Raw genomic sequence first — 14,941 nt, forward strand, 5'->3', positions numbered from 1 at the left:
CAAGAGTCATATACTTTTTAGACTAAGCCAGGCAGGTGCCCCATATCTGGACCTTTAAAGGGAAAGTTTTGCCAACCCCTGATATAACACATTTCCAACACCAAAAATGTGTCCCTTTACAGTCAGTCTGCTCCTCTCACCCCCACTCCAGCCCTTGGCAACTACTGTTCTGCTTTCTATCACCATAGTTTTTTCTTGTCTAGAATTTCATTTAAAGAATTATATATTATGTAATTTTCTGTATCTGTCTCTTCTCACTTAGAATAATACTTCTGAGATTCATCCATAGTATGGTATGTATCAGTAGGGGTTCTTCTCTTTCTTTCTTTCTTTTTTATTGCTGGGTAGTTTTCTTTCATACAGATAAAATTTCATTAGTTGATAGATATAGAGCTGCTATCAACTTTCAAATACACTTTTTTCTGTGAACATATGGTTTATATTTCTTTTGAGTAACTACCTAGTAGGTTGCTGGGACCTATGGTAAGTGTATGTTTAACTTTATAAGAATGCCAAATTGTTCTAAAATGGTTGTCCAACTTCACAGTATTACCAATAATGTGTGAGATTTCTAGTTGCTCCACATCCTCAAAATTCTTGGTTTATTCAGTCTTTTTCACTTTAAGTATTGAAATAGGTAAGTAATGGTATATCATTGTGGTTTTAATTTATATTTCCCTAATTACTTTTTATGTTGGGCATCTTTAATGTGTTTATTTGCCATTCATATATCTTCTTTGTTGAAGTGTCTAATAAAATCTTTTGCCCATTTTTGTATCTGGTTATGTGCCTCCTTATTACTGGGAAGTACTAGTTTTTTATATACTCAGGATGCAGTTTATCAGGATCTGCTTTATCAGATACATATTATATATACATTTATCTCTTTGCCTTTATACTTTATCATTGACTTTTAAAGAACAAAAGTTTCAGTTTATCAATTTTCACTTCGAAGATTCGTGATTCGTGTTTCTTATGTCCCATCAAAGAAGTCTTTGTCAAACCTACACCCACAATGATTTTCCAAGCTTTACAGTTTTAGCTGCTCTATTTAGGTCTGTGATTCATTTGGGGTTAATTTTCATATACTAGGTGTAATAAGGGTCGGGATTCATTCTTTTTTTTTTTTTGCATGTGAATATCCATTTGATTGAGCATTTATTGAAACGACTGTTCTTTCTGTACTAAAGTATGATGGCACAACTTCTGTATCTTTATGTCACCTTGTACCAAGGTGCATTGCTATGGTGTCACATTGTTCTGACAGGTCTGTCAAAGACTGACAGAATATGGAGTTCATTTTCATCGAGTGCACCCTGAGAAAAAGTCACAGACTGGAATATTGCTTGGAGTCTGCTCTAAAGGCGTCCTTGTGTTTGAAGTTCACAATGGAGTTCGCACATTGGTCCTTCGCTTTCCATGGAGGGAAACCAAGAAGATTTCTTTTTCTGTATGTCCATTTTAACCCCTTTTCATTATATTTTAAAATACATGTTGTCAATTTCAAATGTAACATATTAATTGATTTTCCTTAAGTAAACTCTAGACCCTTTTATTCAGTAGGACTAATATATTTTAATACTATTTAACTCTTCTTTCTTAGTTGTGGGAAGTATTATTGAGATTTTATTTGGTTTTAGTTTTCTCAGGAAGTGATTTTTATTTTCTTATTTTCTTTTTTTTAATTAATTAATTTATTTTTTAATTTATATCCAACTCAGCATATAGTGCAACAGTGATTTCAGGAGTAGATTCCTTAATGCCCCTTACCCATTTAGCCCATCCCCCCTCCTACAACCCCCCCAGTAACTCTGTTTGTTTTCCATATTTAATAGTCTCTTATGTTTTGTCCCCTCCCTGTTTTTGTATTAATTTTGCTTCCCTTACCTTATGTTCGCCTGTTTTGTATCTTAAAGTCTTCATATAAATGAAGTCATCTTGCCATTTGCAACTACATGGATGAAACTAGAGGGTGTTATTTTGCTAAGTGAAATTAGAGGAAGTGATTTTTAAAAGAATAGTATACATTCCTAGCTGGTTGCATGCTCAATTAACTTTAGTTAAATTACAACCTAGTTGACTTTTCTGTTAATTCAGAACTTATTCTAGGATACTAACTTCTCACATTGAGAAACTCCTCTAATATATTTTAAGTAAATAATTACTTTAACCCAGTAAAATTTTGTCTAGCTCAGTATTGGGTCCCTCACAGCAACTGTATTTGCATCTTAGCAACCCAGAAATGTATTGGATTTTATGAACTAAAGGACATTTTTTTTTAATGTCCCAGGACTTTCTACAGATTTAAGTTTTAGTGTATACTCCTTATGGTGATAAACTTTTAGAATATGTTTATGAAAGATAGTGAGCTGTAAAGCCATATTTTGATTTTGGAAATAATTATGGAGTATCTGAACATTGAAATGCAATTGGGAAGCCCCAGAGATAAATCAAAAATTATGTTGAGATATTTGTTTTCATAATGGTATTCAGGGACTACGATATCTCTAGTTCGTACGTGGGCTGAAATATGGTCTCGCTAGAACAAGGTTCGTAAGGATACCAGTCTCAAGTTCCAAACTTGGTCTGGTTAATCTTCAACCTTGAGACCTTTTGAAATCAGTCCTAGACTTGATGGTTCGTTGGTTTCCTGTGAAACTCAGAGGTACCACTAAGATTACTAGATAATAATGTGTTCTCTCAGGAAAGCCCAGACATTCTCATTTTCCCAGATAGGCAAGACCAGGATATTACCTGGGTATAATTTACCTTCCCCAGTGGAAATGCTGGCAGAGCAGATGTCTATAGGAAACCTTAGATTAATTAAATACAAATCTAATTTTGACCAGTTTAGAAAAGGCAACAAATCAAATAAATTGTCTAGCATTCAGCTCTCTGTTGTTTGCCAAGCTATCACACTAGCCCTGCTATGTATAGAACTGCCTGTGATTAGCTCATATTTAAAGATCTCCTGTAATAGAGAATAGACCACATTCACAAGCAGACTGATCCTTGCGGTTAACAAAACTTGTTTATCCTAAAGTTCCTTCTCCAACACAGAGCTCTCTTTTTAAGCCTCCTTTTTTTTTCCACACTAGCCTCTAGGAAGATGGAAAAGTCACCCTTTGCCCTTCTCATCTCTCATAGTTGAATTCCCTTGGGAACATTTCTTGTCCAGTCTATCAGTAAACACTTAGAATCAATTATTTTTATAATTTGTTTGAAACTTGTAACTATTTGAATAGTTAACCAGGTATATTACTGACAGTCAAAATACTAGTTTGCTGATACTGTGACTTTAACTCTTCTTTAATACTTCCTGATTTCGTTTTTTAACAAAGAGAGAGCAGGGTCCCAGAGATTTCATTGGCAACACATCCATCTAGAATTTACACATCTTATTTTGTCTTTATTGCACTGATTATATATTTTTAATAGCTGGATTCCATTTATGGCTAGAGGTACTAGTTTTCTACTTAAAGTTGTGATATAAAGCTTAAATGAATTTATGTAAGTAAGCAAAGTCAATTTTAAAATTTATGAATAAATGAGACCAGAAATTATGAAGAAGACATCTGCATGATTGAAGTTTGAGTAATACTCTGTTACTATGTTATTTGTGAACCTTGCCAAATTTGACTTTTCTATGCCTGCCTCTCCATTTGAAGACGAGGGACGTGAATAGGGAAAATAATTTGCACAATAGAAGCACCCAAGAGCTAGAGTAGAATCTAACTGGATACAGGCAATTCTCCAGAGACATTACTCTTAGATCCCTGGAACGCTGAATGTTAATCTTTTAAGATGTACAAATCACCTGCAAGCCTCACCACAGAAGCTGCAACATTTCAGATGCCCTCTTATGCAAGAAACATTCATTTATCCAGAAACATATGAGAGATAACACTACCTGGTGGTTCTCCTGTTTCCCCTGAATTCAAATGCAAGAATCACTCTCTCTAAATATCAGTGTGTTTTATCTTTCAACCCAGCAGCCGTGTTACCCAGTGCCTCTCCATTCCCACATTTTAACTTCTCACAGTGTCCATCCCAACCTACAGGCCACCAAGATTCTTCTTGGCAGAATCACAGCTCTTATATATTAATAAATCAATTTTTGTTGAACTTCATTTTCTTACCCAAGAAGAACATATTTCTATAATGTCTTTGAAACAGCTTTGGTATTTGTAAACATTGTAGTAAACTCAAAATGTCAATAACCTCATTAAAGGAAATTTTTCCCCTGCCAATATTTGGTACACTATCTGATCTAGGCTACAATTTCTAGAAGTGGCATATAATATTAACTTCATTTATTTCCTCAATCTGTAACAATAACAGGCTTATGTTTTTCCATGTTTATGTTAGAGGCAGGTCAAGGAATACTCATGCCTCATGAGAAATAAAAATAATATCTCTATTAATTACTACTGTTTACAGAATTTAGTTATGTCATAAAGTGATAGGAAAACATCCTAATTATTAATTCCCCTGATTAATATTGTAGAAAAAGAAAATCACGTTGCAGAACACATCAGATGGAATAAAACATGCCTTCCAGACAGACAACAGTAAGGTGTGCCAGTACCTGCTGCACCTGTGCTCTTCCCAGCACAAGTTCCAGCTTCAGATGCGAACGAGACAGAGCAACCAAGATGCCCAAGATATGGGTAAGGAGAAGCAAACAGGGTCAGATGATCAGGGTAAGTGCTTGATTTTTGCCACAAATGTTAAAAGAATTTCCTTACTGGGGATGAAAGTTACAAGGTACAGTGATGTTCAGTAACTAAGTCAAGTTTATAAAGGTGCCACAGATGAAGCCAAGATTTCAACTTTGTGTTCATTTTGAAAACAGAGCTCTAGGTCTGTCAGGGAATACCTGTTAAGATGTCTATTCTGTGGTTATCATTAGGCTAACTGATGGAAGTATTACATTTGGGTCCGTGTCACTACCCATAGTAAAGTTACATACTATTTGAGAAGGTAAGACCAATGTACATGAAAAAGTAGTACACAATAGAGGGTCAAGGTTTTAATCACAGATTCTATCATCAGGCCACATGATCTACACTGTAAGAAGAAAGGGAGATCAGAGGCAAGAATACTCCATTGGTGGCAATGGAACTGGAATTTGAAGGACCAAAGTAACTACGTAGGTTAAAGACAAATGGCAGGGCTTTCCAGGTGAGGGGGGAAAACATGGGAAACAGGGCAGGGAGCAGGGGAAGGGTGCATGCAGGACAGTGAAGTTACATCCCATAACAGTTGGGGGTGGCAGATTTCCCCATTAATTTTACTTGAGTGTGTCCCTATTCAGAGACTGAGATGAATAACCACCACACCCAGTGTAAATGCTCAGGAGACTGGTTTCAGTTCCTTTTGAAGAGGAACCATCAGAAGGAACTAATTCAGCCCTGAAAAAAATATCTCTGTCTGAACGGAAATATTAAAAGCTTACTCCGTAAGACCACATGTAGAGATTAAAGTTATACAGAACCTAGTTGTGCATAGTAAATTCCTAGAGTTTTCTGGGAAATTCTCTGAAGAGTCTGATTTTTAAATTTAATGGAATGGCGCTATTGACCTCGTACAGCACAGAGTGTCCTATGAATGCCGTATCCAAACTTCCTTACATCCTGAAATCCTACGTAAAATGTGTTTCCTATAGGATCAGACTGGGGTGATGGCAGCTTATGAATAGATGTTTCTCAGCCTTTCAGAGTCAAGACGGTAGGAGCTGTATGCTTACAAAAAATGAAGATTCCACAAACCTACCTGAAACTTGGTGAATCACCATCTTTGGTTATTGGGTCTCTGGAAACTGCATTTTAACAGGCTTTCCTCAGTAATGATTTTTATGCATGCTAAATATGGTGATTATGTAATGTAATCTAATTATGCCTTTCTTTCCATACTTTGCTCTACTAGAAAAACTATATGCTCTTACATATTTTAAAAGTGCAGTGAAATATCAAACTTATTAGAGCTATCAGTTTTCCTACTTGGACTAATATTCTCTTCAATACAAACAAAAATTCAACCGTTGAAGGTTGCATCATTACAGATGTGGTATAATGTGCTGTAATGAAAAAAAAATCTAAAGACAAAACTACAGTTAGCCTTTCATTCTCAACACTTCTTATACTGAAGAACAATATAGAATAGGAGTTAAGAGCATGAACTGTGGAGCCAAACTGCCAGTGTGCAAACCTCACTGCATTACTAACAAGCTCTGAAATCTGCCTTAGTTACCCATCTGTAAAATGATTATCATAATGATAATACCTACCTCATGAGGTTGTTGTAAAAGTGAAATGAATTCATACATGTACTCAACTTAAAGGTGCCTGACACAAAGTAAGTATTGAATAAATATTATCGTTATCATCATCATCATCAACATTGTGTTACCACTACTACCACTAATAGAAGTAGTAGTAGCAGTCTAATGACCTCTTAAGAAAGTAACTGACTTCTTAGAGTCTCATTTTCCTCATCCATGCAGTAGGAATGCCCTGTGTATCTCACAGGTTTGCACCGAGGAACACTACAGCTGTGTATCCTTGAACTCCTGTTAAAGCACTTTAAAACAATTTTATCCACAGCTTATCCCAGATTTTGTTAAACCTTCAAAAGAATTATTTTTTGCTTAAAGTGGATTAAAAGTAACTACCTGCCTACTTAAATGTACTAGACAAATGAAAATAACTGATATTGTCTATAGGAGGCTGATGGGCAAACACATGTATGTTACCTCTGTTGCATCATAGAATGTTGCTGCTACAACCTTAGAGGCCATTAAGTCAAACTTCTACTGGCGAGGAGACAAGTTCAGAGCATAGTGTCTCTCCTAACCTCATAGAGGTCAAATGAGGCTGGAACCCTGATATCTTAATTTCTATTTGATAATTCATACATAAAATGAAATTAATAATCATTTATTGAGCACTTACTACTTGTAAGATATCATGCCGGGTACTGTGGGATAACAAAAATAAATGAAGTCCCTCTCCCCAGAGAAACATACAGTTAAGTTGACAGTATACGAGAATACAAAAGAGTACAAGGGGCTAAACAAATAACACAAACAGAGATGAGGTAGTGTGGATTGCAGACTCAGTGTGGAACTAGTGAGCCCTGAAGTTCAAATCTGAAATATTAATATTAGGATGTATGCTCATTCCAATGTCCTTTCCCATCCTGGCAGACCATATTGGGGTCCTTTCCAGGTGAAAGGGATTAAGGACAGATCAAATAAATGGGTGTTTTATGCTTCCATCCAATGAATATATGCAGTATTTTAAGTCATACCCAGGAGTAGGCTATGACTGAAATTGAATAGCATAATCTTTGATATGTTTACAAAATAGTCTGTCCCTATTTCTCCCAAAGTTCTACATTTTCGCTATGGGTGAAGAAATCTGTTGGGTGTAAAGGCATTTCTTGGTAGTTGAATCTGTGCAAGACTCAGTTTTGTATCTTTGATTACAGTTTGCTCTCAAAGCAATATATATATATACATATAGATGTATATATACTCTACATTTTACATTATATACATATATCATATGTGTGTGTGTGTGTATATATATATATATATGTATAGCTACCTGCTCTGATAAAACTGTTATTTTAAGCTAAAAAATCATTTTGGGAATTTTTGAACCAGCATCTTATTTTTATTCTCATGTTTTAACTTGGCGTCCACTCCCACTTCAGAGAAAGAACACTGAATTTTCCTGTTGGCAGTGAAACCTGTCTAAACTTCATTATGATGCATATTAAAAATCTTATATGTTTTCCTATCTGTTTATGCCTGAGGTGAAATATTTATTATTATTATTCCTAGGAATTAGAAGATAAATGAAGCAGTCCAAAGACCTAAGTCAGCAACATTTGACTTTTTTTTTTAAAGAATGTTTTTGCAGCTGTTTATATAGTGGTCAAGCCTTAGTCCTTGTAGAGTACAGCAAAGAGTTGGTACAGGACACATTGTGATGTGCATTACTAGTGCATGAACAACTAAATCATTTGAAATTTTGTGTTCCTGGCCCTTTATTTACATGAAAGAATTTGGATGTTAAAATTCTGTGATACAATGCTATTTCATTAATATCCTCAAATGGTCAAATACTGCCATGACATTGGCTCTCACCAAATAAAATAACCAGGCACTTGTTGTAAAGTATCTCTCTAAATTTAGCCTCTGAAAGACTTTGGATGTGTATTTCAGAGTGAAAGGAATTTAAGCATTAATAGAACACCAGCTCCTTGATCATGTTAATTAAAAGAAACCAAAAAAGACAGAAGGCAAATAATTCCTGATTCTCCCATGGCCCTTGAGCCTCACTTAAAGCACAAAAAATCAACAAGGTGGGAAGGTGAGATTGGCATAGTAATGAAATAACAAAAAATAATTTTCTGTAAAAGCTTTTTTTTTTCTTGGTGGTAACAGTTTTATTGAGGTATAATTCACATCCTATATGGTTCACCCACTTGAAGTGTACAATTCAGTGGTTTTTAGTATATTCACAGACTTGTGCAACGATTACCATAATCTGCCATTAGCTTTTAAAAATGTAATAATGAAGAACTTTTTCTTTGAGCAAAATTCTCCTCTGTATAGCTTCTTTTTCAGGCATGATCTCACTATGTCAGCCATCCAGGCTTCATCTCTCCCTCTCCCCATCCTTGGCTTACAAGTACGATAGCAGAGGCACTACTAGGGTTGAAAATTTCCATGCCAAATGTTGTCATTTTTAACTGCAGCCCAAAATTGGGAATTTGGAGTCAGCAAGCCCAAAGACCAAACATTATTAGATGCACAAAGTTCATTAGATGAAGTAGGAAAAGCTACAGGGATGGAGAGATGGTTTGAAAACCAGAATCTTCCAGCCTCCTTTTTCAAATCCTTGATTGCCACAGTTGGAAAGCTACTACTTATCTTGGCAATCAAAACAATTTTAAAAAACCTGCATGCTATATTTTATTTATTGAAATAACTCTTCGCATAAAGGTATTGCGGTGTTTCCATCGTGTAAAGCCATCCTATTTCCTTGTAGAGAGAGCTTCGTTTAGGAGCCTGAACCTCCAAGCAGAGTCCGTTAGAGGATTTAATATGGGACGAGCAATCAGCACTGGCAGTCTGGCCAGCAGCACCCTGAACAAACTTGCCCTTCGACCTCTGTCCGTTCAAGCTGAGATTCTGAAGAGGCTATCCTGCTCAGAGCTGTCGCTTTACCAGCCATTGCAAAACAGTGCAAAAGAGAAGAGTGACAGAGCTTCCTGGGAGGAAAAGCCTAGAGGGATGAGTAAATCATACCACGACCTCAGTCAGGCCTCTCTCTATCCTCATCGGAAAAATGTCATTGTTAACGTGGAATCCCCACCACAAACCATTGCGGAGTTGGTAGGAAAACCATTACATCAGATGGCGAGATCTGACACAGAATCTTTGGCAGGATTCACAAAACTTAATAAGTAAGAACATAATTACCCAACTACATCTTTGTAAATTCTACATTTCATACATTTGTTTTTGTTTTGACGTTTTATTATTTTCACCATATCTTTTTACATTGACACATCCCCCTCCTGCCTTCCTTTTCCCTCTTTAGTTCAAAGTCTGTTGCAAGTTTAAATAGAAGTCCTGAAAGGAGGAAACATGAATCAGACTCCTCATCCTTTGAAGACCCTGGTCAAGCATATGTTATAGGTCAGCATAAACAAGCTTACCTTCTTTCTTCCGTACCTCATGCTCATAGTGAAGTGAACAAAATGATGTTAGCTACCAAGATAACATTTTTGCTTCTTTGTCCTAATTGCCAAAACTGCTCATGAATATGAAATTTTACACTGCTAAAAAATGCACCAAATCAAATCAAAAACTGATTTAACAGATTACTTCCTGGCACAGACTGTTACTTCACTTTTTCTTGGTCACAGAGAAAAACAGTGACAATCTTGCTGAGAGAACCCACCCAGCCTGGTACCCTGACTTTGTTTGGAATAGCCTCCCTCTGGATTTTCCATACAAGCCTGTGAGAGTGGACCCCACTCATACTATAGTTTTTAAAGAAAAGTTTATTTAGGGTACTTCCAGCTTAGCATGAATGGAATTGTCTCTGAAACCAAATAATTTTATGAAATGTACTATGGTTGGTAGGTGGAAATTCTTAGTTGATTTAAGTTTTTTTTCCAATTCTCCCAGCTAGCTGGGCCATATTAATTTTTTAAGTGTAGAAGCATATAAACACATACTACCTTATAAATAGTTCAGGTTTCCTGTTGTTTTAGGCATCTTAAAAGGAAAATGCACTGGAATCTTTCAGAAGAGTAGATATTTAAGCACAGAGGTGTGAATGACTACTCAGAATAAGAAACAGCTGGGGAGACAAAAGAGCAATAAGGACACCCTCTTCTGCTGCTGTATTACCAAATAATACTAATTAACTCTCACTTAGACCAACCAAAGTTTGATCGTTTAACCCTAATTGAACAATGTGTAAAATTAATTCTCTTATGTGTAGTTGGATTCAAGATCTGTGGAATAAATGAAGTCAAAAAGAGACCTCTAATCTATAGTTGACATATTTTGAAAAGTAACATTACTGTATTGATGTAGGCTTCCACACATTTCAGAGATGATACTATCATCAATTTAAATTGAATTGATGAAAACCTTTAGATAAAAGACAAGATTTCACCCTATAGGTCACCCGATATTTTGAAAATAGCCTAAGAAGACACTAATTCAACCTTTCAAAAATACTTTTCAAAATGTATTCATATATAATGGGATATCTTATAGATTCTAAGCTATTTTCATTAGAAAAGTTTTCATCTACATAAAAATTTATCACAGATGTAGAGTGGTAAATATTTTTCTGCATTTGTTTTTTGATTAAGATTATTCATTCTGGTTATTGAATTTTCTTTTAACATTTGAACAAATGCTTTTAAAACTCTTTTCAGTTTCATCATTTCATATTTGACATATCAAAATGTCATTGTCAGAAACAATACACTTGTGTTTAAATTTATTCTGCAAAACAAGCTGATATGCTTAACTTGGACATTGTCAGAAGACATTTTTGAGTGTAAATAGGAAAAATGTTGCCGTCTTAATGTTTTATTGATTTTTCTGAATTTATCAGAAATTACTACTATAGTATCTGACCATTTTATAAACTGTCTAATAATTTAATTTATGCCACAGGAATGACTTTGCATAGTTCTGGAAATTCTTCATCACAAGTACCCTTAAAAGAAAATGGTAGGTTTACAAACTGTTTTTGCCCTCATTTCCATCATATCTTTTCTCTTATACCTCATGAGATCATCCTGGACATAATATTGAAGAGTTTTCAAATCCATGCTGAGGAATTTAGGCCTTATCTTGGAGTCAAAGGAGAGCTGTATTTTTCAGCATCATGGTGATGTGATGGGACCTGTGATTTAGATTAATATTGACGAACTAGAGAAATGGCAAATTACAAATACAGACACTAATCGGGAAGCTAAGATAGTAGTTCAGGTGGAAGGTAATTTTGATTAAAGAGTTTTAACTGAGGCACTTATTTTAACTGAGGATGCTTGAGCTGGATCTGAAGATAAAAGGAGGAATTATCCAGGCAGGCTACTGAATAAGCATTCCAGACCAGGGTTGTAGTGTGAACAGACATGGACACAAGTAAGAGGATGACAGACTTAGGTAACTGCAAGGGTGTCAGGGTGGAGACACATAGGGCCAGAGTGATGCTTGAGAACTAAATAGGGACTACCTTCAAGTTTTATCATAAATATTATGGACAGAATCTGAAGACATTAAGTGGTGAGATTTATGGTTTAGAAGGAGTCTAAGAAATAACAGTTGTAGGAAGAAATTTTATGTAGTAACCTGAGTCTGTGGATTCAAATTATTTAGTGTTAGATAATAAAATAGTTTCATCTACATTATCTTACTTGATCCTTTTAACAACTTTCACAAGTATAAACAGTATTTTATTATTGTGTATATATGACTTTTCTCCAAAAATTTTTCAGTCTTACCCTTAAGTTTCTTTCTAATTTTCCTGAGAGCCAAGGCAAAAATGAATGCATGAGAGTAGATTGAACCCTATGAAACTACAGTTTTTGGAGGTTAAAACTGTCAGACACCAAGTGACATTTTAAATAATTATCATATTTTAATATAAATTTCCATACCAATTCTTCAAGACAGGAAAACTTTCCTCAGAAGTAAAATTGAGTCAAAAAGTAAAAATACACACAATATCTTAAAGACTCATAGCAAATGAAAGATGTTTTTATCTCATTTTTATAATATATCAATACTCAAAACAAATCTGAGGGTGTATCATTAAAGAAAAAAACAGTGAATTTATACTTGGGTGTAAGTTACTAAGACTCTGATATCTAGCTCTCTGATGATTAAATGTCTTGCATGGACTCAATTTACAATATCTCTGTACCTGAAATAACTCAATTTTAACATGTCCATAATGGTAAAAATTTGACCAATAGTTATTGAGGACTTATATATGCCAGACACTGTTCTAAGAATTTAGTATTTAATCCCTCATTTAATCCCTACAACAATCCTATGAGGCAGGTGCTAATGTTATTTCCTTTTCACAAATAAGAAACCAAGGCATATAGAGGTTGAATTGTACAGAAGTACACAGAACTGGCAAGTGCTGGAGCCATGATTTGAATACAGGAAGTGTGTTTCCAAAGCCCATATGCTACTCTTTAGACTGTCTTCTAGCATAATAATGCCTAATCATTTGTAGGTATTATTTCTCTTAAGTATAAAGTTTTGAAAGAAGCTGGGTAACAATCTATTAGAAGATGAGAATGTTTTAACCTAAAATGTTTTAACCTACGTTCTGATGGAAGAGAATAAGAATTTACACTGGACACCAAATGAGTGATATGTACAGGGTAGTTGCTGTTTAAACCTTCAGAACCCTCATCTTCTGAGGCTAGTGGCCCCTACTGATGAAGGCGGCTCCTTCCTGAGGAAGGTGACCAACACCCCTTCCTGTGGAGGGGTACGCCAGTTGCCTTGCAGACAAGTCTTGTTTTCTTCAAAATTCTCTTTGAATCCGCCCACATAGCCCTGAATTAGTGTTCTGATGAGAATCAAGTTTTCATGCAATAGAGCATGGCACATTTTTCCAAATAAAGTAACTGAGTACCCAAGAATTTTTAATTACTTGTCCATGAATCAAATATAAGACTTCTCACTGTAATTTCAGAATTCTTTGCTGGTCAGGATTATTAGAAGACAATTAGAAATGAGCATCATTTAATATTGAACTATTCATCATTTAATACAAAGACCAACAAATAAAATTCAATCCTAACCTCTTATGATGTTCAGAGACCCTTTAAGAATGTGAAATTTGAAAAAGAAGATTAAAAAGGCATGAGCCTTCTAATCTTATGAAGCAGAGATATTGGAAGGATTACAATCCTCTGATTAATTGTGATTTCAGGAAAAAAATTTCTTAGTCTTTAAAAGAACAGATTTATATTTCTTACCAAGAGAGTAAAAACCAAAAAAGAAAATATTGAACTAGTGCAAGAATTATGTAAAAGTGGTTTCTTGTTTTACTATAAGTCAGGATTACCATATAATTGAAAAGTAACCTTTAACTTAATTTGTCACCTTCCTTCCTATCCAAAAAACAAAAATGGGATCAAACACTGGACTCTTTAAAATAATGTGCAAAGGGTACCTGGGTGACTCAGTCAGTTAAGCATCTGAGTCTTGATTTCATCTCCAGTCATGATCTCATCCAGAGTCCTTCATGTGGTCAAGCTTGGCATGGACCCTGCTTAATATTCTTTCTCCCTCTCCCTCTGCCCCTCCCCCACTTGCTCCCACACACACTTTCAAAGAAATGCAAAAAACAAGTGCAGGGTAACTTGGTACAGACACTGAAATAAGCTTCTTAACCCAATATTAGGACTAATTATTGCCCTTGTAAGCAATCTTAATTCCAGGGAATAAAATGTTATATGAACAGATTTTTAAAACACACTTTGTTTAGTCAGATGTCAAGAAAGAAGGTAATGTTAATGCTAGACTTTTCTACCTAAGTCTTAATTAGAATACACACAAAGTTGAAAATGATAATAAAAATCGAAGCCCAGAGTGCTCACAAAAGAACTCAACAGTTAGCAGGAATTAACCAGAAGCAAAAAATAAAGTCAACTAAATTGAGACTGAAAGGAACTTTGTAGTATATTCTAACCAAGCCTTTACATTCTGTGGGTTGAGTTAAATAAGTCCCAGAGATATTATATTTAATTTACAGAAATAAAACACAAAATTTTCCATTATTATCCTCCTTACCCAACCACTGAGGCAGTTAGTACATTAGGTAGGATAATAATGAAAAATACCTGTCTTTGTTTTTATAGCAACAGTATGCTGCAGATTCATCATCCCCAGGATTTGAAATGGGTCTCCTTCCCTAGAGTGAGTGATGGGTTTATCCAGAGTCCCCTCTACCTGCAGTCCAGTCCCTCATAGAATCAGTGGCATGGAGCTTCTTGATACCGGACAAGGGTCTTTATTGATAACCAATGAAATCAGTTTTTCTTGCAAAACAAAAATTGTTGGCTCTTACTTAAATTCATTATATGACTTTGACCTTATCACAAATATGCTCATCCTAGAAAATTCCATTTATTTGTAGATATATCTATCATTAATATGTAAAGTTATTTTAGGGGACTATGTCCACATGAAATTTTAAGAGAGATGAGAAAGGCAACAGTGGAACTAATATGTCTAATGCAAAGAAGGTATACATTTTTCTTACTAAATTTTATATTTATCAATTATTCCAAAGAAATTTCCCAGGTAGACACTGGGAATGATATAAGCATCTGTTATTTAAGGAAGTGGAAATTTCAAGTTGACTCT

At 35.1% G+C, this 14,941-nt stretch overlaps 1 protein-coding gene across 8 annotated transcripts in view; it reads left to right on the plus strand.

The window, feature by feature from the left end:
• Window positions 1-14,941, plus strand: part of PTPN13 (protein tyrosine phosphatase non-receptor type 13) — a 201,843-nt gene that overhangs the window by 134,172 nt on the left and 52,730 nt on the right. For 4 of the 8 annotated variants that reach the window (XM_039250548.1, XM_039250552.1, XM_039250549.1 and 1 more), the window contains 5 exons: window positions 1,268-1,450; window positions 4,508-4,670; window positions 9,063-9,480; window positions 9,618-9,715; window positions 11,219-11,275. In XM_039250548.1, the coding sequence (XP_039106479.1) occupies window positions 1,268-1,450; window positions 4,508-4,670; window positions 9,063-9,480; window positions 9,618-9,715; window positions 11,219-11,275 (919 nt within the window). The remainder of the gene's footprint in view (window positions 1-1,267; window positions 1,451-4,507; window positions 4,671-9,062; window positions 9,481-9,617; window positions 9,716-11,218; window positions 11,276-14,941) is intronic. The other 4 variants (XM_039250550.1, XM_039250551.1, XM_039250555.1 and 1 more) reach the window with 2 other exon arrangements.

Source organism: Hyaena hyaena, unplaced genomic scaffold, assembly GCF_003009895.1.
Source record: "Hyaena hyaena isolate Hyena2069 unplaced genomic scaffold, ASM300989v1 scaffold_373, whole genome shotgun sequence".
NCBI lineage: Eukaryota > Metazoa > Chordata > Mammalia > Carnivora > Hyaenidae > Hyaena > Hyaena hyaena.